The sequence below is a fragment of the Scyliorhinus canicula genome, chromosome 6 (assembly GCF_902713615.1).
Source record: "Scyliorhinus canicula chromosome 6, sScyCan1.1, whole genome shotgun sequence".
NCBI classification, from domain to species: Eukaryota; Metazoa; Chordata; class Chondrichthyes; order Carcharhiniformes; family Scyliorhinidae; genus Scyliorhinus; species Scyliorhinus canicula.
In genome coordinates, this window is record NC_052151.1 from 177,825,691 (window position 1) to 177,851,428 (window position 25,738).

Sequence of the window (25,738 nt, forward strand, 5' to 3'; positions counted from 1 at the left end):
TGTCCAGGGCCAGTTTTGTTTCAGCAAACAGTCACAAGTCATGGTACACATCGGTGCCAATGACATAGGAAAGAGAAGGGACGAGGATTTAAAACAGGAATTTAAGGAGCTAGGGTGGAAGCTGAGAGCCAGGACAAACCATGTTGTCATCTCTGGTTTGTTGCCGGTGCCACATTCTTGTGAGGTGAGAGTGCAGATAAACACGTGGCTGCAAGGATGGTGTAGGAGGGAGGGTTTCAGGTACGTGGATAATTGGAGCACATTCTGGGGAAAGTGGGACCTGTTCAGGCAGGACGGTTTGCACCTGAATCAGAGGGGCACCAAATCCTGGGCGGGAAATTTGCTACGGCTCTCGGGGGGGGGGGGGGGGGGGGGGGGGGGGTTTTAAACTAATTTGTCAGGGGGATGGGAAAACGAGCTGTATTCCAGAAGCCAGTGTTGAGAGTAGTGAGGTACTGAGGAGGGTATCAAGGTCGCAGGAGTGTACCGGCAGACAGAAAGGTGGGTTGAAGTGTGTCTACTTCAATGCAAGGAGCATCCGGAATAAGGTAGGTGAACTTGGAGCGTGGATTCGTACTTGGGACTACGATGTTGTGGCCATTACGGAGACATGGTTAGAACAGGGACAGGAATGGTTGTTGGAATTTCCGGGATATAGACGTTTCAGTAAGAGTAGGGAAGGTGGTAAAAGAGGTGGAGGAGTAGCATTGTTAATCAAGGATAGTTTAACGGCTGCAGAAAGGCAGTTCGAAGGGGAACTGCCTACTGAGGTAATATGGGCCGAAGTTAGAAATAGGAAAGGAGCGGTCACATTGTTAGGAGTTTTCTATAGGCCCCCAAATAGTAATAGAGATGTAGAGGAAGAAATTGCAAAACAGACTTTGGATAGGTGTGGAGGTCTCAAGGTCGTTGTCATGGGTGACTAACTTTCCAAATATTGATTGGAACCTCTATAGGTCGAACAGTTCGGATGGGGCAGTTTTTGTACAGTATGTGCAGGAGGGTTTCCTGACGCAATATGTGGATAGACCGACAAGAGGGGGGGGCGGGGCACATTGGATTTGGTACTGGGTAATGAACGGGCCAAGTGTTAGATTTGTTTGTGGGAGAGCACTTTGAAGATAGTGACCACAATTCAGTGTCTTTCACTATTGCAATGGAGAGGGATAGGGCCATATGGCAGGGCGAGGTTTATAATTGGTGGAGGGGTAATTATGATGTGGTTAGGCAAGAAATAGGGAGCATAAGATGGGAACAGAAACTGTCAGCGAAAGGCACAAATGAAAAGTGAAGCTTGTTCAAGGAACAAATACTGCGAGTCCTTGATAGGTATGTCCCCGTCAGGGAGGAAATGACCATGTGAGGGAACCATGGTTCACAAAAGAGGTTGAATGTCTTGTCAAGAGGAAAAAGTAAGCGTATGTAAGAATGAGAAAACAAGGTTCAGTTGGGTCGCTTGAGGGTTGCAAGGAATGAGTGAAAAAAAGGGCTTAGGAGAGCTAGGAGGGGGCATGACCAGTCCTTGGCGGGTCGGATCATGGAAAACCCCAAGGCTTTTTACTCTTATGTGAGAAATAAAAGAATGACCAGGGTGAGGGTAGGGCCGGTCAAGGACAGTAGTGGGAACTTGTGCATGGAGTCAGAAGAAATAGAGGCGTTGAATGAATACTTTTCTTCAGTGTTCACCAAGGAGAGGGGCCATGTTTTTGAGGATGAGAGTGTGATACAGGCGGGTAGGCTAGAGGAGGTAGATGTTCTGAGGAAGGATGTATTAGCAATTTTGAAAAACCTGAGGGTCGATAAGTTCCCTGGGCCAGATGGGAAATATCCAAGGATTCCTTGGGAGGTAAGGGATGAGATTGCAGAGCCTTTGGCTTTGATCTTTGGGTCCTCACTGTCCACGGGGATAGTACCAGAGGACTGGAGAGTGGCGAATGTTGTTCCTCTGTTCAAGAAAGGGAATAGGAATGACCCTGGTAATTATAGGCCAGTTAGTCTTACTTCAGTGGTCGGTAAGTTAATGGAAAAGGTCCTGAAGGATAGGATTTATGACCATTTGGAAAGATGCAGCTTAATCTGGGATAGTCAACACGGATTCGTGAAGGGTAAGTCTTGCCTCACAAATTTGATTGAATTCTTTGAGGAGATAACTAAGTGTGTAGATGAAGGTAGAGCAGTTGACGTCGTATACATGGATTTTAGTAAGGTGTTTGATAAGGTTCCCCATGGTCGGCTCATGAAGAAAGTAAGGAGATGTGGGATAGAGGGAAATTTGGCCAATTGGATAAGTAACTGGCTATCACATAAAAGACAGAGGGTGGTGGTGGATGGAAAATTTTCGGACTGGAGACCAGTTACCAGCGGTGTACCACAGGGATCAGTGCTGGGTCCTCTGCTATTTGTGATTTTTATCAATGACTTGGAGGAGGGGGCTGAAGGGTGGATCAGTAAATTTGCTGATGACACCAAGATTGGTGGAGTAGTGGATGAGGTGGAGGGCTGTTGTAGGCTGCAAAGAGACATTGATAGGATGCAGAGCTGGGCCGAAAAATGGCAGATGGAATTTGACCTTGATAAGTGCGAGGTGATTCATTTTGGGAGAAAAAATCTGAATGCGGAGAAGAAGGTTAAGAGGTGTGACTTAATTGAGGCAGACAAGATGATCAGAGGATTAGATAGGGTGGACAATGAGAGCTTTTTTCCTTGGATGGTGATGGCTAGCACGAGGGGACATAGCTTTAAATTGAGGGTAGATATAGGACAGATGTCAGAGGTAGGGTTTTTTACTCAGAGAGTAGTAAGGGCATGGAATGCCCTGCCTGCAACAGTACCGGACTCGCCAACATTAAGGGCATTTAAATGGTCATTGGATAAACATATGGATGATAATGGAATAGTGTAGATGGGGTTTAGATTGGTTTCACAGGTCGCGGGCCAAAGGTCCTGGACTGCGCTGTAATGTTCTATGTTCTAAATGTGATTAGCACTTTTTGCTTGTGTAGGATAAACACCGACATCTACAATTTGAGCCAAATGATCCTTGTATCACTTCTGTCTCAATTATTACCATTCAGGAAAATGTATGGAAAAAGCAAGATCACAAGAAGCTTAATTAATCGTGTACAAAATCAATTGTTTTTGCAGAACTGAGAAGTTATGGCTATCGGAAAAGTGTGAACAGGATAGGGATCTTTCCTCCAGCAAAGTGAAGACTGAGATATTACCTTAACAATTATGAAATGATGCTAGATGTAAATGTTCCCATTGTGGGGAAGATCAAAATTAGGGGCCAGAAATAAACCCCAGTCACTAATAAATCCCAGGACGCCTTTGCACCCAGAGAGTGGTGGCAATGTGGAACTTGATACCAAAAGGAGATAGTTGAGGCAAATAGCACAGATGCATATGAGGAAAAACTGACAAAGATATGAAGGAGAAAGGAAAATAAATATTAATGAATAGGGTTGGATGAAGTATGGTGGGAGGTGGTTTGTGCCCTGCTGGGCTGACAGACCTACTTCTGTGCTGAACATTTATGTATAATAAATCTGATCAGTTAACCACTATTTTAATTTATAAACTTCCAGCTGAAGGAAGACCAATAAGAAATATAGCCGTAGGAGAATGTTCACAGAGGACTAAATGATTAAACAAGTTGTTCGCTGATACCACAAAGGTGGAAAAACTGAAAGCATATTTTTGATTTCTGTGCTCACAATTAAAAAAAAATATATAACAGCCAGTGGTTCAAATGCTTGTGTAATTTCCTCCTTCATCAATTTCCCTGCTGTAATTTCTGTCTCCATTAATTTTACTGCTATGATTTCCTTCTCCACCTTACCTACTATAATTTCCATATCCATCAATTTCACTGCTGTAATTCCCCCTTCCACTAAATTCATTGGTGTAATTTCTTTCTCAATTAATTTTACCACCGTAAATTGCTTCACCATCAATTTCACTGCTGTAATTTCCCTCACCATCAATTTCACTGCTGTAATTTCCCTCTCCATCAATTTCACTGCTGTAATTTCTTTCTTCATCAGTTTCACTGCTGTAATTTCCCTCACCATCAATTTCACTGCTGTAATTTCTTTCTTCATCAATTTCACTGCTATAATTTCCCTTCATCAATTTCACTTGTAATTTCTCTCTCCATCAATTTCACTTCTATAATTTCCTCCTCCCATCAATTTCACTGCCGTAATACGCGGAGTCCAGGGGGCAACGGAGGTTGATGTCTTGGCCTTTGCCTCCCTGGTAGACGGATATTATTAGAATGGAGGGACTTGGGGGCCCCAAAACCAGGGGTGTGGGTGAGTGACCTGGCAGAGTTTCTCAGGCTAGAAAAAATATAGTTCGCCTTGAGAGGGTCTGTGGAAGGTTTGTCCGGAGGTGGCAGCCGTTCATGGACAACTTCGAAAATAGTTAAGATATCAGCAGTGGGAGGGGGATTTAAAATGGGGAGGTGGGTGAGCTGGAGAGTGGGGGGCGGGATGGTGGGGTGTTAGGTATGTAGTTAAGTTGGTTATTTGCAGCCCTGTTGGCTTGTTTTGTTTTGTGATTGTGTTTATTGTAGAAATATATAAATGCCTCAATAAATAATTTTTCCAAAAAAATGCCGTTATTTCCGTTCCATCAATTTCACTCCTATAATTTCCTCCTCCATCAATTTTACTGCTATAAATCTTCCTCCATCCATTGTGCTGCTGGATTTTCCGTCGACACCAGTTTCCCTGCTGTAATTTCATTTTCCTTCAATTTCAATGCTGTAATTTCCTCCTCCATCAATGTCACTGCTGTAATTTCTGTTTCCAACAATTTCACTGCTGTAATTTCCTTCTCCATCATTTTCACTGCTACAATTTTCTTCTCCATCAATGTTGCTGCTACAATTTCCTTCTCCATCAGTTTCACTGCTACAATTTCCTTCTCCATCAATTTCACTGCTACAATTTCTATCTCCATCAATTTCACAGCTACAATTTCCTTCTCCATCATTTTCACTGCTACAATTTCCTTCTCCATCAATGTTACTGCTACAATTTCCTTCTCCATCAATTTCACTGCTACAATTTCCTTCTCCATCAATTTCACTGCTACAATTTCTATCTCCATCAATTTCACTGCTACAATTTCCGCTACAATTTCCTTCTCCATCATTTTCACTGCTACAATTTCCTTCTCCATCATTTTCACTGCTACAATTTCCTTCTCCATCAATTTTACTGCTACAATTTCCTTCTCCATCAATTTCACTGCTACAATTTCCTTCTCCATCAATTTCACTGCTGTAAATGTCCCTCTCCATCATGGGTGGGGAGGGGGGGGGGAGGGAGGGCGCAAGGGAGGACTGGCCCGCCACCATCTCCTCTCTGGAATTGTGGAACCACCCAACAACTGAGACCATCCAGAAAAGAAAGTATTCGGCCACTCAAATGACAAAAAATATCAATATCTGTTTTCTGTGCCACCAGGCCCAAACTCCAACACTACCATCACTAGCAGCTACGCCCATCCAGTCCTGTGCAGAACACGACAACTAAAGAAACCCTCCCGAGAGGGACCACCTCACAGACACACCACCTATCACCAGAAATAGACGATATTAAAACTGACCTTGTTCACAAAAGCTCTGACAGCGGGGCGGGGAGGAGGCGGGGGCTTAGCCTTGGCTTAGGCAGGATGAACTGAATGTTAATGGGAGACAGAGGAGCTGGAAGAACAGAGATTGGAAGATGCGGGTATTATGGGGGGTGATTTTGCCGTTGAGATTATTTGCTACGGTCAACAAGTTTTGTAAGGGTACAACTACCCCTCCCTCTCCCGCCCTTCGTGATGTTTTTCTTTTAGAGGGTTGGCCTGTGGTTTTGGCTTTGCTTGTGTGGGGGAGGGTGGGTTCCACCAGGAGCCGTTTGCATAGACCAAAGAGAGAAAGGAGGGAGGAGGGGTATATGGGAGGAGCCTTCAGGCAGGAGCTGCCATGCTGGCAGTAATGCTGGTGAAAGGAAGTGAGGTGGGCCGGAGGGGGAGGGGGGGGGTGGGCAAAGTTGGGGGGAAGGGGGGGTGGGTGCGACGTGGCAGTGATGGAGAATGAGCAGGATCATGGGCGGGGAAGAGGGCCATCTTAGTTTCAGGGTTCAGAGTGAAATTAAAGAAGGGGAGGATGGCGGACAGTAGAGGGGAATGGAGGCGCAGGCATCCAGTAAGGTTCGTAACATGTAATATACGGGACTGACGTGCCGATGAAGAGATCCCGGGTCTTCACACACGAGGAGCTTGAAGGCAGGGGTGGTCTTTTTTGCAGGCGTTGCACCTCCCAGTGAAGGATCAGGTCAGGTAGAGAAAGGGATGGGTGGGTCGGGTATTTCACTCAGGATTTGATTCAAAGTCGCAGGGGTGTGGCCATCCCATTGAGCAAAAGGATGGGGATTGTAGGTGCCAAGGAAGTGAAGGACCCGGGTGGGAGGTACGTGATAATGAGAGAGGTGTTGGAGGGGATGCCAGTTGTGCTATTGAACATTTACGTGCCGTTCGGAGAATGCAGCGGGAATATCAAAATGGCTTTTACGCTGGCAGGCTTTTCCATTGAGGTTGTCATTGCCTCCGCCAATGACGTAATGGGGTTCCCTCCATTAAAAGTTGGGAACCACATTAGCATACAATTACATCTACTTAGTGTGCCCCCCCTGCTGTATCATTGCCCCTTGTAGGGAATTTCTCACCAACAGGGTTTTGTAAATCAGAGAACTGGTGCACAGAACCCAGAAGGGTTCTGTAAGTACAGGGCTGAGAGGGTTATGCCTTGGTAGTACCCTGGCACTGCCCCCTGGGCTGGTATCCCATCAGGACATTAAAAACTGATGGGGGAAGAGGGCACGCCAGAGGAGGACACCCCAGAGGCAGCATGGTAGCACAGTGGTTAGCACAGTTGCTTCACAGTTCCAGGTTCCCAGGTTCGGTTCCCGGCTTGGGTCACTGTGTGGACTGCACGTTCTCCCCGTGTCTGTGTGGGTTTCTTCCGGGTGCTCTGGTTTCCTCCCACAGTCCAAAGATGTGTAGGTTAGGTGGATTGGCCATGATAAATTGCCCTTAGTGTCCAAAAAGGTGAGGTGGGCTTACAGGGATGGTGTGGAGGTGTGGGCTCAAGTGGGGTGCTCTTTCCAAGGGCCAGTGCAGACTCGATGGGCCGAATGGCCTCCTTCGGCACTGTAAATTCTATGATTCCATGATGTCCATGTTGGGGGGGAGGGGGGGGGGGGGGGGATGGTCGGTCATTTTGTTGTTTTTTTTAGATTGCAGTATCCTTGATCTGTCAGGAGCTGAGGCTGTTGGCAGAGTCCACCCCACCAACATAACTTTGTGAGATCCACCTCTTAGCTTTGTAAAAAATATGTTTTTATTCAGGATTTTTCATATTGTACAAAACAAAGACAAGCGTGACCACACATCAAGAGCAAAAGAAGAAAAAAGTGATGTACATTGATCGCCTTTCATTATTTACAACAGTTGACTTTTATTATTTACAATGGTTATGGCTTCTTATTTTACTTTCTCCAGTAGGTGTTCATTTCTAGCTGGGTCCGCTGCCTCCCTCTCCCCTTTTTTTCCTGACCCACCCTCCCCTTCTGGTCTTGTGCCATGCCCTCTTCCCCCATCAATTTTTATGTCCTGATTTTGTTTGGTTGGCGTGACACCGTGTTTTGTGTCATTTGCCGGGCATGGTTGGGCTCCATGTCTCTTTATGTCCCACCCCCCTCTTCGTTTGTAGTTGTTGTTGTACCGTGGCTTCCCTGTCCCTTCCTTTGGTTGTTGGCTACAAACAGGTCTTGGAACAACTGTATCAATGACTCCTATCTTTGGTGGAAGCCCTCTTCCGACTCCCAGAAGGCGAATTAAATTTTCTCCCATCTGGAGAAATTTTGATAGGTCGGCCTGCCAGTCCGCAGCTTTGGGTGGTGCTGCTGATCGCTAGCTGAGCAGGATTCTCTTCATTCACCTGAGGAAGGGGCAGTGCTCCGAAAGCTAGTGATTTGAAACAAACCTGTTAGACTTTAACCTGGTGTTGTAAGACTTCTTACGGGCTTCTTGAGTGTTTGTTTGTTTGGTGGGGATGGGAGCGCAGCCATGGCCAAGGCTCGAAGAGAGGTCCCCGTGCAGGTTTCTCCATTCGCTCCCACTTGGCTTCTGGCTCCTTCATCCACCCCTTTACCCTTTCCGCAGTTGCAGCACAGTGGTAATACTGCAGGTTTGGAAGGGCTATGCCCCCCCCATGGTTCTTGTTCTCTGCAGTACTTTTTTGGGGATCCTAAGGTTCTTCCACCCCCACCATACAAACACCATGATCATTTTTTCTAATGAGTTGAAGAAGGCCTTGGGGATGTAGATCGGGCTGGATCTGAGCAGGAAGAAGAACCTGGGCAGTACGTTCATCTTGATCGTCTCCCTGTCAGGGAGAGTGGGAGTGAGTCTCACCTCTGCCGGTCCTTTTTCACTTCTTCCACCAGACTGGTCAGGTTTCATTTGTGGATCCATGTCCAGTCATGAGCGATTTGGACACCCAGGTAGGGAAATTTGTGTTGGGCTTGTTTAATTGGCTGCCCCTCCCACTTACGGGTTCACTGGGAAGATCTGCCTTTTGCTCAGGTTAAGTTTGTAGCCCAAGAAGGCTCCAACTCTTTCAGGAGCTTCATGATTCCCTCCATGCTGCTTTGTGGGTCCCAGATTTCGAGGCGCAGGTCATTTGCATAGAGGGAAACTCTGTGCTCTCTGTCTCCTCTCCGGATCCCCTTCCAATTCTTCGCCGCCTGAACGCAATCGCTAGTGGCAGGTGAAGTTCAATCTTGATAAATGTGAAGTGATTCATTTTGGAAGGTCGAATTTGAATGCTGAATACAGGGTTAAAGGCAGGATTCTTTGAAGTGTGGAGGAACAGAGGGATTTTGGGGTCCATGTACATAGATTCCTCAAAGTTGTCACCCAGGTTGATAGGGTTGTTAAGAAGGTGTATGGTGTGTTGACTTTCATTAACAGGGGGATTGAGTTTCAGAGCCGCGAGGTTTTGCTGCAGCTTTATAAAATCCTAGTTAGATCACACTTGGAATATTGTGTCCAGTTCTGATCGCCTCATTATGGGAAGGATGTGGATGCTTTGGAAAGGGTGCAGAAGAGATTTACCAGGATGCTGCCTGGACTGAGTGGTATGTCTTATGAAGAAAGGTTGAGGGAGCTCGGGCTTTTCTCACTGGAACGAAGAAGGAAGAGAGGTGACTTGAGAGAGGTGTACAACGTGATGAGAGGCATGGATAGCCAGAGACTTTTCCCCAGGGTGGAAATGGCTGTCATGAGGGGACATAATTTTAAGGTGATTGGAAGAAGGTACAGGGGAGATGCCAGAGGTAGGTTCTTTACACAGAGAGTGGTGGGTACGTGGAATGCACTACCAGCAGAGGTGGTGGTGTCAGTGTCATTAGGGACATTTAAGCAACTCTTGGACAGGCACATGGACAGCAGTGAATTGAAGGGGTGCAGGTTAGGTTGATCTTAGATTAGGATAAATGGTCGGCACAACATCGTGGGTTTAAGGGCCTGTACTGTGCTGTACTGTTCTATGTTCTATCTTTCCAACAATGTCCCCATACAAATCCATCCCAACCACCAGCAAAGTCCCATTCAAACCCCCACAGTCAAGCCCAAGTCCTCGGTCTTTAATAAAGGCTTCACTTCCTCTGCCGACTCAAAGAAATGGTCTTGGGAATTATGAATTACTCTCGACATCACCAGATACACCACGTCAAAATGAACGGCACTCTTATAAATCGCTGACCTCGTTCTGTTAAAGACCACAAGCCTCGTGGCCAATTCTGCCACGACATCCTGATAGATATACAAATACTGCTGCCTTCCCACCACATCTCCCAATTCTCCTTGGCCCACTTCAGGACCCTCTCCTCCATCTGACAGCTGTGAAAACATACTATGTTGATGGTCTCCATCATCTCCCTCCTATTCCTTTCAAAATGATTGCTGAATTGCCTTTCAAAATTCGATCACCATTATCTTATACACCGTAATAGGTGCGGCCCCACCCGACGAGCTTTCCTCTGCCATCTTTGATCTCACTGGACTCCGCATCCCTTGCTCAGCTCCTCAGGAGGGTTACTGCTCACACCTTTCTTCTCAATATTCCTTCTTGGGTTTTTTGACATCCTCTTACAAAAGGCTCTTAACTGTGATGAATCTGCCTAGTAATGGGAACCGGGTGAAAAGGGCCAAAAGCCAACGACTCTAATGGGCGATACCTTACATGTGACCTCCTTCTACATATCGCCACCAAAGTTCCCCCGTTAGTTTTTATCTTAAATTCCATTGGTACGCCCACATCTGGATTATGCATTCATAGTTTGGAATCCACACTTTGAGAGATAGACAGCTTATCGAGAGAGTGCAAAGATGTGTTACCAGGAAAATGAAAGGCATGAAGGGAATACTTTGTGTGGAGTGTTTCAGAATTCTCGGATTACAATCTACAGAAAAGAGAAGGTTAATTTTTGAAGTTTATAAACTGATCAGCCTGAAAGATTGTTTACTCGCAATGACAGCACTTTGTGTGGTCATCAGTACAAACTACAGAAATTTGGTTCATGTCTTGATATTCATAAAAACAAAATTCTGCATAGAATTGTTGATAACTGCAATGCTTTGCCTGATCTTGTGAATGCTGAAAATATAGTGAATTTTAGAAGACTTGTTAGAAGCATAGCGTAATTTCTGTACGTCTATGTTGTTGTTGTCTATGTCATGTATGCCTCTGTTGTTGTTAATGTTCTTGTTTTAAATTCTGTGCTTATGTGCTTATGGCGATAAAAATAAATAAATTCCGGCATGCAGCTGGCGGGCAACACTTCCCCCTGAAGCAACACTTTCAAAAACATTGACAAATTCTGCCCCTCAATTACATCACCCCCTCAAGTAAATAACCTCAATTTTTAAGTCTTTAATCTATCCCATGAATACGGCATAATGCTTCCAATATATCCTTCTTGAAGTATGGAGCCCAAACTGAGTGCGGAGCAGGTCTGACAAGGCACTGTACAACTACAACATCGCCTCCTCACTTTTGTATTCCAGTCCTTTTTGAGAAAATGGCTAACTTTCAAACCTGACTTAATATGTGTACAATTCCCCTCCCTACCCTCCCTGCAATATCAAGATCAACTGTAATGTTTCTTGCTGGCATTAGCTAACTCAGCACATGGCGGGGATTGCATCTGGTCTGAGTGGCTCAGTAACTCACTGTCCATTTACTGGTCAGATTTTCAAGGGGGAAATCCAGCAGTTTTTTTTATATTTGGGCTGAAGAGAAAGAGGTCAGAGCAAGGTATTGCTGTGGAGAGATTGATTAAAGCTCAATAAACAAATTACTCTGGATGCTGGGGATCTGAAACAAAGAACAAAATGCAGGAAACACTCAGCACGTCAGGGGAGATCTGTGAAGAGAGAATGGAGAGAGAAACAAAGTTCATGTGTAGCGTGAGGTTCCTTCCTCAGTTTAATTCACATGTTTTCCACTCCATGAAAATTAAATCTCTGTATGATTACATGTCGGCAGTTCAACTTTCAAATTTATGTAATGAAGTTCAAATCCAGTTGGTAATCTAGTTCTTAATACTTCAATTTCAATACAGAGATTGATGGATTTTTGTGAAGTATGAAAGGCTACAGAACCAGTGCCGTTAAATATAGATAAGAGAATGATCAACTTTGATCTGATTAAGGGGCGAAATGAGCTCCTCCTGTTCCTATGCTCCTAAATACGCTAGAATTAAAGAATTTAAAAATGTGAATTTGCTCTGCAAAATTGCACAGACAAACATGTGATTATGTATCAATTAACTTTGAAGTGGCAACTAATCGCTTAAAGCTTGTTTTCCTGATCTGTTTTGCAGGCTGCATCACCCAGCAAAGTCGCACTTGGGATTTACTGCGGTTTGGTGGCTCTCCTCTTTACTGTAATAAAGACGGTTAATTATCGGCTTCACCTTATGTTCGAGGAAGAAGAAATAATACGTCTTAGTGACCAGACTGTTGCTTGCACGGAGGGCAAGGCCGTACCTGGAGAATGGGACAGTAGCGAACAAGAACCAGTGCCTTCTGTTAGTCCTGGGTAAGACAGCAGACAAATACATGGGGCTGGATCCTCCGGGCCCCCAGCCACGTGTTTTTCGGCGGCACTCCGTTCACTGGTGGCAGGATTCTATACTCCTGCCGGTTGTCAGTGGGATTTCCCATTGACACGGGTGGGGGCGCACTGCTGGCACGGAAAGAGAACCCTAAAGATCGGAGAATTCCAGCCATAATCTTCCTTAATCAGCTGTCAAAAAGGATTTACACATAATGTGTAGATATTTATAAGATGAGGATTCATTTTGTTTGTGGTGACGGCCATAGCTTGGTGGGTAACACTAACTTCTAAATCAGAAGGCTATCGGTTCAATTCAGACGAGAGACATTAAAATGTAATTCAGACTGCTAGTTCCATTGCAGCACCAAGGGTCTGCTGGTTAGGCCATTTTATGGATGAGATATTAAACTGAGGCTCCATCTGTTCTCAGTTGGATGCTTCTCCTACGGAGGCACGCCTGACATCATGAACTGTAGCTGTGATCATGCTCTTGCACTAGACTGCCAGCTGTTCCTTACATTTACTGACAGTTGTGTCTCAGTGAGTAACTCTACTTCTACTCTGAATCATGGCTTCTAGTCCCACTCCATGATGGCAGAATTTAGGCGGGCAATTCTAGTGCAGTGTGAAGGTGTTGGAGGGGCTGTACTGAGGGAGTATTGCAATCAGTATTGCACTGTCGGAGGGAAGGTACTGAGACAGTGTTGCAAGAGCAGAACTGAGGGAGTTCTGCAAAATCAGAACACTGTTGGGGGCCATTGCATCCATCGGAGGGACAGTGCTGAGAGAGTGTTCCAAGAGCAATTAAACACGTGGCTACAGGGATGGTGCAGGCGGGAGGGATTCAGATTTCTGGATAACTGGGGCTCTTTCTGGGGAAGGTGGGACCTCTATAGACAGGATGGTCTACATCTGAACCTGAGGGGCACCAATATCCTGGGGGGGAGATTTGTTAGTGCTCTTTGGGGGGGTTTAAACTAATTCAGCAGGGGCATGGGAACCTGGATTGTAGTTTTGGGGTACGGGAGATTGAGAGTATAGAGGTCAGGAGCACAGATTTGACTTCGCAAGAGGGTGCCAGTGTTCAGGTAGGTGGTTTGAAGTGTGTCTACTTCAATGCCAGGAGTATACGAAATAAGGTAGGGGAACTGGCAGCATGGGTTGGTACCTGGGACTTCGATGTTGTGGCCATTTCAGAGACATGGATAGAGCAGGGACAGGAATGGTTGTTGCAGGTTCCGGGGTTTAGGTGTTTTAGTAAGCTCAGAGAAGGGGGCAAAAGAGGGGGAGGTGTGGCGCTGCTAGTCAAGGACAGTATTACGGTGGCGGAAAGGATGCTAGATGGGGACTCTTCTTCTGAGGTAGTATGGGCTGAGGTTAGAAACAGGAAAGGAGAGGTCACCCTGTTGGGAGTTTTCTATAGGCCACCTAATAGTTCTAGGGATGTAGAGGAAAGGATGGCGAAGATGATTCTGGAAAAGAGCGAAAGTAACAGGGTAGTTGTTATGGGAGACTTTAACTTTCCAAATATTGACTGGAAAAGATATAGTTCGAGTACATTAGATGGGTCATTCTTTGTACAATGTGTGCAGGAGGGTTTCCTGACACAATATGTTGACAGGCCAACAAGAGGCGAGGCCACATTGGATTTGGTTTTGGGTAATGAACCAGGCCAGGTGTTAGATCTGGAGGTAGGTGAGCACTTTGGAAACAGTGACCACAATTCGGTGACCTTTACGTTAGTGATGGAAAGGGATAAGTATACCCCGCAGGGCAAGAGTTATAGCTGGGGGAAGGGCAATTATGATGCCATTAGACATGACTTAGGATGTGTTGGTTGGAGAAGTAGGCTGCAAGGGTTGGGCACACTGGATATGTGGAGCTTGTTCAAGGAACAGCTATTGCATGTTCTTGATAAGTACGTACCAGTCAGGCAGGGAGGAAGGGGCCGAGCGAGGGAACCGTGGTTTACCAAAGAAGTGGAATCTCTTGTTAAGAGGAAGAAGGAGGCCTATGTGAAGATGAGGCGTGAAGTTTCAGTTGGGGCGCTTGATAGTTACAAGGAAGCGAGGAAGGATCTAAAGAGAGAGCTGAGACGAGCAAGGAGGGGACATGAGAAGTCTTTGGCAGGTAAGATCAAGGAAAACCCAAAAGCTTTCTATAGGTATGTCAGGAATAAAAGAATGACTAGGGTAAGAGTAGGGCCAGTCAAGGACAGTGGTGGGAAGTTGTGTGTGGAGGCTGAGGAGATAAGCGAGATACTAAAGGAATACTTTTCGTCAGTATTCACTCAAGAAAAAGATAATATTGTGGAGGAGAATGCTGAGACCCAGGCTATTAGAATAGATGGCATTGAGGTGCGTAGGGAAGAAGTGTTGGCAATTCTGGACAAGGTGAAAATAGATAAGTCCCCGGGGCCGGATGGGATTTATCCTAGGATTCTCTGGGAAGCCAGGGAAGAGATTGCTGAGCCTTTGGCTTTGATTTTTAGGTCATCATTGGCTACATGAATATGCCAGAGGACTGGAGGATAGCAAATGTGGTCCCTTTGTTCAAGAAGGGGAGTAGAGATAACCCCGGTAACTATAGGCCGGTGAGCCTAACGTCTGTGGTGGGTAAGGTCTTGGAGAGGATTATAAAAGATACGATTTATAATCATCTAGATAGGAATAATATGATTAGGGATAGTCAGCATGGTTTTGTGAAGGGTAGGTCATGCCTCGCAAACCTTATCGAGTTCTTTGAGAAGGTGACTGAACAGGTAGACGAGGGTAGAGCAGTTGATGTGCTGTATATGGATTTCAGTAAAGCATTTGATAAGGTTCCCCACGGTCGGCTATTGCAGAAAATACGGAGGCTGGGGATTGAGGGTGATTTAGAGATGTGGATCAGAAATTGGCTAGTTGAAAGAAGACAGAGAGTGGTAGTTGATGGGAAATGTTCAGAATGGAGTTCAGTTACGAGTGGCGTACCACAAGGATCTGTTCTGGGGCCGTTGCTGTTTGTCATTTTTATAAATGACCTAGAGGAGGGCGCAGAAGGATGGGTGAGTAAATTTGCAGACGACACTAAAGTCGGTGGAGTTGTAGACAGTGCGGAAGGATGTTGCAGGTTACAGAGTGACATAGATAAGCTGCAGAGCTGGGCTGAGAGGTGGCAAATGGAGTTTAATGTGGAGAAGTGTGAGGTGATTCACTTTGGAAAGAATAACAGGAATGCGGAATATTTGGCTAATGGTAAAATTCTTGGTAGTGTGGATGAGCAGAGGGATCTCGGTGTCCATGTACATAGATCCCTGAAAGTTGCCACCCAGGTTGATAGGGTTGTGAAGAAGGCCTATGGTGTGTTGGCCTTTATTGGTAGAGGGATTGAGTTCCGGAGCCATGAGGTCATGTTGCAGTTGTACAAAACTCTAGTACGGCCGCATTTGGAGTATTGCGTACAGTTCTGGTCGCCTCATTATAGGAAGGACGTGGAAGCTTTGGAACGGGTGCAGAGGAGATTTACCAGGATGTTGCCTGGTATGGAGGGAAAATCTTATGAGGAAAGGCTGATGGACTTGAGGTTGTTTTCGTTAGAGAGAAGAAGGTTAAGAGGTGACTTAATAGAGGCATACAAAATGATAAGAGGGTTAGATAGGGTGGACAGCGAGAGCCTTCTCCCGCGGATGGAGGTGGCTAGCACGAGGGGACATAGCCTTAAATTGAGGGGTAATAGATATAGGACAGAGGTCAGAGGTGGGTTTTTTACGCAAAGAGTGGTGAGGCCGTGGAATGCCCTACCTGCAACAGTAGTGAACTCGCCAACATTGAGGGCATTTAAAAGTTTATTGGATAAGCATATGGATGATAAGGGCATAGTGTAGGTTAGATGGCCTTTAGTTTTTTTCCATGTCGGTGCAACATCGAGGGCCGAAGGGCCTGTACTGCGCTGTATCGTTCTATGTTAAACAGCACTGGAGGAGCACCATCAAAGGGAAGCAAGTCTGAGGGAGCGCTGCACTGTTGGGGAGCGCTATTGAAATTTGGATAAGCATATATTGCAATAGGTTTTTCACGTAAGTAGGTTATAGAATTGTCTGAATCACTGAAGCCAGTAAAACGGAACCTGCAGTCAGTGTGGATGGATTACAAGCAATGACTGCTGAGGTTTAAGGTTAGACAACCACAAATTAAAGCATTCGCTTTCAATCAGTCTTGAGCAACTAGGTTTTTAATGACCTCATGGAAGAGCTCTTCTCTGATTTGTGGCCTTGAGAGGAAAACTCTGAATTCACTTAGTTGTATCCAATAAAAGACTCAGCACCATGTAGTCAGGGGAGCAATGGATGAGCAATAAATACCTTCTCGACCATCAATAAGAATGGGGGGAAATGAAAACTCGGGATCAGTACTGTATGAAATTTCCTGGGATGTTTTGTCTGAGCTATAACTGAAATGCAGGTTCCTAAATTCAATTCAAGGGGCAACACTAATTTTATTTGCATTGATGGCCCTTCAGTTCCTCAAGCTCACGCCACCATTCAAATTGGATCAACGCCACCCTGTATCCTAACTCAATTGTTTGTTTCATACCCATTAATAACCTTGTTTAAAAAATTATATATTGTAGATTTTAAATTATTAATTGAACTAGCTTCTACTATTTTTTAATTTGAGAGAATATCACCTATTCACCACCTGTTCACCACAATGAAGTGTTTCCCAATTTCTCTCCTGAATGACAGTCTCTGCTTTTAAGGTGATGTTCCCCTGTCCTAGACTCTCTCACTCACAGAAAAAGTTTCTCTATCTCCCCATCATTTTACTTAACCTTGCTAACAGCACTGTGGGTGTACCTACAACATATCGACTGCAGCGGTTCGAGAAGGCGACTCACCACCACCTTCCGGAGGGCAATTTGGATTGGGCAATAAATGCTGGCCTAGCCAGTGACTCCCACATCCTGGGAAAGAAATTTTTTAAAAATCCTTTCATAATCCTAAAAACCTCACTCAAATCACCCCTATTTTTAAATAAATTTAGAGTAACCAATTCATTGTTACCAATTAAGGGGCAATTTAGCGTGGCCAATTTACCTACCCTGCACATTTTTGGGTTGTGGGGGTGAAACCCACACAAACACGGGGAGAATGTGTAAACTCCACACGGACAGTGACCCAGAGCCGGGATCGAACCTGGGACCTCGGCGCCGTGAGGCAGCAATGCTAGCCATTGTGCTGCCACAAATCGCTGTTAACCATTAATATTTCAAGAAATGGTAGCCTAGTTTATACAGGACCACCTCATAACATAGTACTTGGGGGTTGGAATCTTGTGGAGGTGACGGGAGGCCGCCAGCTGGAGTCCCACCCACTGGCTGCTGCCAGCCAATCAGGGGCCAGCAGCTCTATTCAATGGCAGTGCCACTGGGGAGGTGCTCCCATTCAGCTCAGTAAAAATAATCTGTATTAGTATCACAAGTAGGCTTACATTTTTAAATAAATTTAAAATGCCCAATTCAATGGGGAGAATGTGCAAACTCCACACGGACAGTGACCCGGGGCTGGGATCGAACCGGAGTCCTTGGCCCCGTGAGGCAGCAGTGCTAACCGCTGCGCTATCGTGCCACCCCCAAAGTAGGCTTACATTAACACTGCAATGACATTACTGTGAAAATCCCCTAGTCGCCACACTTACACGCCTGTTCATATACACTGAGGGAGAATTCAGAATGTCCAATTCACTTAACAAGCACGTCTTTTGGGACTTGTGGGAGGAAACCGGAGCACCCAGAGGAGACACTGGGAGAACGTGCAGACTCTGCACAGACAGTGACCCAAGCTGGGAATCGATCCAACCACTGTGCTATCCTCCAGCGAATTCCATCAGAGAACTTCACACACAGACCCTCCCCCCACCACCCAGAGAAAGAGAAAAATAACAATAACAGTAGAAATTTAAAAAAGCAACTGCCCAGCAAGGGAGGCAGAGAGAACCAACATCCCCAAAAACCTCCTCCAAAGTTCAATATCCTCCTGCCCACCCATTATCACCAGCAAACTCCACCGCCTCCTCCGGTATTCCAAAGTAGTACTCGCGACCATTGTGGTTCACCCATAGGCGGCCCGGGTACAACATCCCGAACTTCGCACCCTTTTTAAAGAGTGTAACTTAACTTGGTCAAAACCTCCTCTCCTCTTGTCCAGTTCCGCACCCAGGTCCTAATATACCCAGAACTAATTTCCCTCCAGGTACATCTCCTTGTCTGCCTGGTCCACCTCTCCTTATCAAGGAATCAGTGTAACCTCACCACCATCGCCCTCGGTGGCTCATTCGCCTGTGGCTTCCTCATCAGCGCCTCCAGGGGCCGGTTGAAGCCCTTCTCCCCCAACAGCTTCTCCAGCATTTTGGCTACATAAGAGCCAGCGTCTGCTTCCTCGATGTCCTCTGGGAACCCCACAATCCTCAAATTCTGTCTCTGGGATCTCCAGATCCTCCACTTTCTCCTTGAGCCATTTCTGGCTATCCCTGAACATCCCAATTTCGGCAGCCAATGAAGAAAGCTGCTCCTCGTGCTTCCCACCAATTCCGCCACCTTCTGGGTCGCCCGACTTTGGGCCTCCAACTTCAGCTCTACACGATCAATCCCCGCTTTCAGCGAGTCTACAGTCTTCGCCAACTCCCTCCAGAGTTTCCCTTCTCGGCAGGCTAAACTTTTCATTGAAAAGATCCACCAGCTGCTTCATTGGGCTGGTAGGACCGACCCCTTGCTCTCCGCCATCTTTCCCTGTGTCGCAGAAGAGTTTCTTTCTCCAGCAGCTCCTTTCGTCTAAAACCACTTCTGGTCCACAAATCCATTCCTCCACCACTCCTGCACCCTTTTCCTTCAAAACATCTGCCCGTTAATCGGGAAAAAGGACCAACAAAACTGCCTCAAGTGGAAGCTGCCAAATGTGCAACCGCTCACACCATGGCCGCCACCGGACGTTGGCTAGGGCTCTTAAGGGCGCAATTCTCTTGCTGCATTGCGCTCCAGTGGGAGCACAACACGGCTGAAGAATCCGGGGAGAGCGGGACCAAATGTCAGTTCTGGAAGGGGTTTTAAACTTATGTAAGACCTACCTTCCCAATATCCACCGGCCTCCCCGGGGAGGCTGCAGCCGGGCCCGATCAGTGCTGGTCCATACAAACGTGGACCAGGTGGAGCAGCACCTGGGGGGGGAGGGGGTTCCCCGGCCATCGGAGACCCCTGGGTGGTCAGGGTAAGTGCAGGGTGGCTCCCTGACCCTCCCCTGGAATATGGGCACATTGGCACTGCCCAGCTGGCACCTTGGCACTGCCACCCTGAGGGGGGTCATGCCCATGAAAGGAGGGTGGAGGGGGGATTTGACAGGCGGGGGTGTACAGGGCAGTTAAGTAGAGGCCTCGGGAGGTTGGGGGTATGACGGTTGTGGGTCCTGGAAGGGAGTGGGTTCAGTAAGAGCATTTGGGCGGCTTGAAGAGGGAGGGCCCCTCAGGGACCCCTTAGTGGGGTGTCCTCACTTGGGGGTGTGGGGTAATGTCCATGTGCGTGGAGAGTGACATTTACCATGGGTGGGGGACCCAATAGCTCACTCTAGAGATCAGGGCACCCTTTCAAAATGGCAGACCGATCTCTAAGTTAGCTGCCCAGTGCTAAAAGAGATTCTAACGGCTCGACTCTCCAGAACAATTTCTAAGTTCATTTGTGGTGGGTTTCTCAGGGAATGACGAGTTCCCCACCGCTATTCAATGACACTTAGTCATTTTTTGGGACCCCAGGGATTTTCTCACTCGTTTAGCCCACACTTAGAAATTTGTTTAGCACTGGGAAGCTGAACTGATATCGGGCTTCCATTTTGAAAGGGTGCCCCTATCTCTAAGTGAGCTTGTGTATTCCCCACACATGGGCAATGTCACCTCCCCCCCCACATACACATGGGCACTACCCCATGACCCCAAATTTGTGTGGACCAGTGCTGAACGGGTGCCTGGCTGCAGCCTCCCTGGATAGGCCGGATAATCGAGGGAGGCTGGTGGATATCAGCAGGTAGGTTTTAAGAAGGTTTAAGACCTGCGTCAGCAAGCTCTTCACCACTCAAATGAGTCGAATTAACCTTTTGTAATCTGTTTCTAACACAATAATATCCTTTTTTCAAGTAAGGAGAACAAAATTGTACACAGTACTCCAGATATGGAGTCACCAAGGCCAGCTGCAGTGCAACTTCCCTACTTTTGTACTCGATTCCCCTTGCAATAAATGTCATTTGTCTTATTTTTTTAAAATTTAGAGTGCCCAATTATTTTTTTTTCCAATTAAGGGGCAATTTAGCGTGGCCAATCCACCTAGCCTGCACATCTTTGTGTTGTGGGGGTGAAACCCACACAGACATGGAGAGAATGTGCAAGCTTTACAGGGACAGTGACCCAGGGCCGGGATTCAAACCCGGGTCCTCAGCACCGCAGTCCCAGTGCTAACCACTGCACCACATGCCGCCCTCCATTTGTCTTATTAATAACTTTCAGCACCTGCATACAAATGTTTTGTGATTCATGCACCAGGACACCCAGAACTGTACAGCCCATTCTGCAATGTCCATTTAAATAGTATTGTGCTTCTCTATTAATTTTGCCAAAGAGGACAAGTTCACATTTTCCCACATTACGTCCCATATGCCAAATTGTTGCTCAATCACTTAACCTATTTATATCCCTTTGCAGTCTCTTCACCTCTTCTTAACAGCTTACTTTCCTTCTTGGCATCATCGGGAAATTTAGCTGCCATACATTTGATCCCTTCATGCAGGTTATTAATATTGATTGTAAATAGTTACGGCCCAAACATTGATCCCTGTGGCACTCCACTAATTATAGCTTGCCAACCCCAAGAAAGACCCATTAATCCTTGCTCTCTGCTTCCTGTTAGCTAGCCAACCCTTCATCCATGCTAATATGTTGCTGCCTACATCATATGCCCTTACCTTGTGTCGTAACTTTTGATAAGGCACCTTGCCTTTGAAAATTCAGGTGCACTATATCAGGTTCCCCTTTATCCATGTTGCTTGTTACTTTCTCGAAGAACTCTAATAAATTAATTATAAATTATTTTCCTTTCACAAAACCATGTTGACTCTGATTAAGCCCATTCTGATTTTCTAAATATCCTTAAAAATGGAGCGCACGGTAGTACAGTGCTTAGCACAGTTGCTTCACAACTCCAAGGTCCCAGGTTCGATTCCCGTCTTGGGTTACTGACTGTGTAGTGTCCAAAAAGTTTAGGTGGAGTTACGGGGATAGGGTGGAGGTGTGGGCTTGGGTAGGGTGCTTTTTCCAAGGGCCGGTATAGACACGATGGACCGAATGGCCGCCTCCTGCACTGTAAATTCTATGAAATTGTAACACAGCTGTGGAGCATAGAGGACGAAGTATTAACTAAAGAAGCGTTAGAAGAAGTACGACTGCGTGTGTCTGGTAAAGAGCTTATAAAGAGGGGAGATTTGAGACAGAGGAGAAGTGGGAGAGAGAAAGCTTCTGTAAACATAATACTAAGCATCACTTAGCAACAGTGGATAGCTGCAAGAGCTGCACTCATAGACCAAGAAGCAATGCCCTGGGAGAACAATTCACTTCTAATTGCAATGTGACTGTTTAAATCACTGCTTCAGTGTGAATATTGACAGTTTGTTTGTGTTGAATACTGGCACTTTCTGACTCCCGTAATCGTACATTGTATTCACATGGAACCTCAATCATACCAGCTTCTTTAAACTTTCGTCCCTCTCTATTTCCTGATAATTACTGTTATTATAGCATTATTATAGTTTTTAAAAGGGATGTCACTCACTTTTTTCAGCTAGTGTAAACTATGTACATCAGACAGCCTGAACTCCTCCAGTCTGACCTCCCCAACTGCTGACTAATATCCTACTGCAATCAATCCACATCACACAGCATTTCTTTTACCAAAAGACTGCTCATAGAGACAAAGTCCTTAGATATTAACAAAATAATAATAATCTTTATTGTCACAAGTAGGCTTACATTAAACACTCTAATGAAGTTACTGTGAAAAGCCCCTAGTCGCCACATTCTGGCGCCTGTTCGGGTACACAGAGGGAGAATTCAGAATGTCCAATTCACCTAACAAGCACGTCTTTCGGGACTTGTGGGAGGAAACTGGTGCACCCGGAGGAATCCCACGCAGACACAGGGAGAACGTGCAGATTCGGCACAGACAGTGACCCAAGCAGGAAGCGAACCTGGGACCCTGGAGCTGTGAAGCAACAGTGCGGCCCAAGTATAATTGAAATACATTTGTTTAAATACATCTCTCACATTAACTCATTTGATGCCATAAATGCATGGGAGTTTGGGGATTTTACAGAATAATAAGCCATCGCTGAATTAGTCATTACTCCAGGACCACCACCCTTGCTTTTGTTTTCCAACAAAGTATTCTGCACCTTTGTTGTACATTTACCAACACACCAATTGGCTTCACTGAAAATATCATTAGAAAATTAAATAAATGGGTAAAAATACAGCTACCTTACATCAAGTTAAGTCATTGTTTCAGAACAGGGAGAGAGTGACAGACTGAAAGGTACCGGAATGTAAAAGTTCCATTGGTTTCTCAACTAGTGCACACCGGGAGAGAAAAATTGTGAAACCGTGCAATCCCATTCCTTGACAATCTGTGCATTGAATTAGTAGATGCAGAATCAAAGACTGGGATTAGAATCTTTCTATCGGGTAAAATGTCGTTGGCAAATTACAGTCTTATTAAATATTTAACGAGAGTCTAAAATTGGGTAGAGGATCAAAGGGATCATTGGCACACATCCACAAATCAGTTAACAAATCCATATTAAAGCAAAACAAGCAATGTGATTAATGTCTAGAAAGGTAGCATTCAAAAGCAGAGGAGTGTTGTTAAACTTGGATTGAACCTTGGTTGGACCACATTTGGAGCACTGTGAACAGTTCTGGTCTTCATGTACAAAGGACGTAGTAACACTGGAGAAGATTCCTTTCCAGATGGCAGGAGTGGGCACCACTTCTGCTCTCTTGCTTCATCCCCTTTCCCAGTGATTATAATTAAAGTTTAAAGTTCTGATAGTTTGCATGAGAAACCCGTGTGATTCTGCAGTGGGGGACGTTTTTCAGTGGTGCAATCCACCGTTTACTGACAATGCTGTAACTATGGGCAGGCTATAAAAGATTGTCCTGGGAAAGTAGGGAGACTGTGCATCACAACCAAATCTTTCCTGCCCAATTCCATTGCTATTAACCTATCGATAGCGCAAAGGCGGCATGGATGTATTTTTAAATTTAAATTTCCCTTGTAAATACTGCACAACACATTGCTTCCACTTTATTCATGTGTGCATTAATGTTGCCTATTGAGAGTAGCTTAGTCCAAGAGCTAGATGATGTAACACGCCTCGGGTAACTGGGGTTCCGGGCAGTGGATTGGGCCGAGGTAGGATGTCTTTTGAAGTGTCAACACAGACTTGATGGGCCAAATGGCCTCTTTCGGTACTGTCAGGATTATATGATTCTATGACTTGGGGAAATTTTCTTTATTGTGGAAGAAATTATGTGTTTTTTTTGTTCACTCCTTATTGAATGTTTATGATAGTGCCCAATGTTGTACTCTTCATTCTGTGAGACGTGGCTAACTCGCAGTCTTAGTTAGCCCTGTCTTCAATGCACTGTAAAGGACATTGTCTCAGATCACTCTAAGGAGGGATCATTGAAATGTTGCAGGTGGTAGGTGAACTCCAAGCCCAGAAGGACTCAGCCAGGTAACACCCTGAGATGGACCTATATTTGAACAGTATTGGCCCTATCTTTAGGTCATTCAATTTCGTACCTTGATAAATTCCCCCCACCACACCCAGAGCACCAGGTCACTCATCCATGACCCCAAATCCATCCTCTGTCCTCTCTTGGATCTCTCGTCCACTCCATGCCCCTGAACCCACCCTCTGCCTTCTCTTGGATCATTTTTCCATTTCTCCATTCTCCTCGGTTTCTCTCCACAGCCCCTCCACAACTGACTCATCTCACGTGTTCCGAACATCCATGCAGGAAGTAGGAGCAGAGGTAGGTAATTCGGCCCTTTGAACCTGCTCTGCCAATTCAAAATAATCAAGGCAGGTTCTCTATCTCGTTGCCATAATCCCGTGCTCACCCCATACCTGTTAACACCTTTCGAGTCTAGAAATCTATCTATTCCTTTCTTAAATATATTCAGTAACCTGGCCTGCACAGCCTTCTGTGACAGAGAATTCCACAGGTTTATCACCCTTTCAATGAAGAAGTTTCTCCTCATCTCAGACCTAAATGGCCTACCCGGTATCCTAGTCTGTGAGCCCTTGTTCTACACCCCCAGCCAGAGGAAAGATCATCCCTGCATCCAGTCTGCTTAGCCTTCTCAGAACTTTATATGTTTCAATCAGCGCCCCTCTCATTCTTCTAAACTCCAGTGAACACAAGCCTAGTCAGCTTTTGTGAGGGCCACGAAGAATTCAGCACGAGTTGAAGGATAGAAAGAAATAACATTTATTTACAATAACATATATATATATGCAACAGCAGCAGTAACTCCCTTGCTGCTCACTCCTCTCTAGCTGGTTCCAAACTGGCCAGCTTTATTTATGCAGGAAATCTGCTAATGATTTCTCCTCCCCCTCATTGGGGAAGCTCATACTCCCAAAGGATTGTGGGATTGTCATTAGTCCCCAGCCAGTGGTAAGCAGGCAGGTTATAACATCCCTCCCCCCCCAAAGTCCAAGGAATCCACCGAAGACACTGGCGAAGGAGGGCATCGGACTTGTTTTGCCGCAGGCCGGACACCATTTCCACAAGGTGCTGGATCGGGCGGCTTGTAATGAGACGGAGAACGGCGCTTCCATGATGAACGGCGTAACGGTTGTCATATGAGAGTACCTTTAAGAAATGGATGTTTAAGCAACATATCTTTAAGAAATGGAGCAGCTCATATTACTGAAGTGATGTCAGAGGGGGGAGCTGAGCTGAGATCTTTTCTGCTTTTAGTTTCAGTTTGAGAAAGCAGCTGAAAAGTGCCTGGCTGGTTTGCTGTGAGCTGTTTTGAAAGGAGAAAGCAGGTTTTGAGGAAAAGAGCTTGGGTGTGTTTGTGTTTGCAGTAAGCTGGATCTGCGGTGATCTCTGCCAGAAAAGATATCTCTGAATCATTTGGGTGATTTAAACTCCTAATAGTAATGTCTTTAACCTGATGTGTTTCTGTTTAAAGGTGTTAAGTCTTTTGGAGGTTTGAAGGAACATTTTGAGGGATTATTTAGTGTTGTATTATTTTCTGGGTTATTTTTGAAGTAAGGGGTGTTAAGGGATCCAATGTTTATTTAGAAAGGTTAAGTTGAATTCATGGAATAAACATTGTTTTGTGTTTAAAAACCCACGTGTCCATAATTGCAATACCACACCTGGAGACCAAGCCGTGTGCATCAAAAAGCAACAATCCATTAAAGGGAGAGGTTGGTTGAACTCCATGATACATTTTGGGGTTCTG

General features: G+C 45.7%; 1 protein-coding gene across 1 annotated transcript in view; it reads left to right on the forward strand.

Moving 5' to 3' along the window:
* LOC119967677 (pecanex-like protein 2) overlaps positions 1–25,738 on the forward strand; it is a 332,932-nt gene that overhangs the window by 16,509 nt on the left and 290,685 nt on the right. The window contains exon 2 of the mRNA XM_038800498.1: positions 11,949–12,166. Coding sequence (XP_038656426.1) covers positions 11,949–12,166 — 218 coding nt within the window. The remainder of the gene's footprint in view (positions 1–11,948; positions 12,167–25,738) is intronic.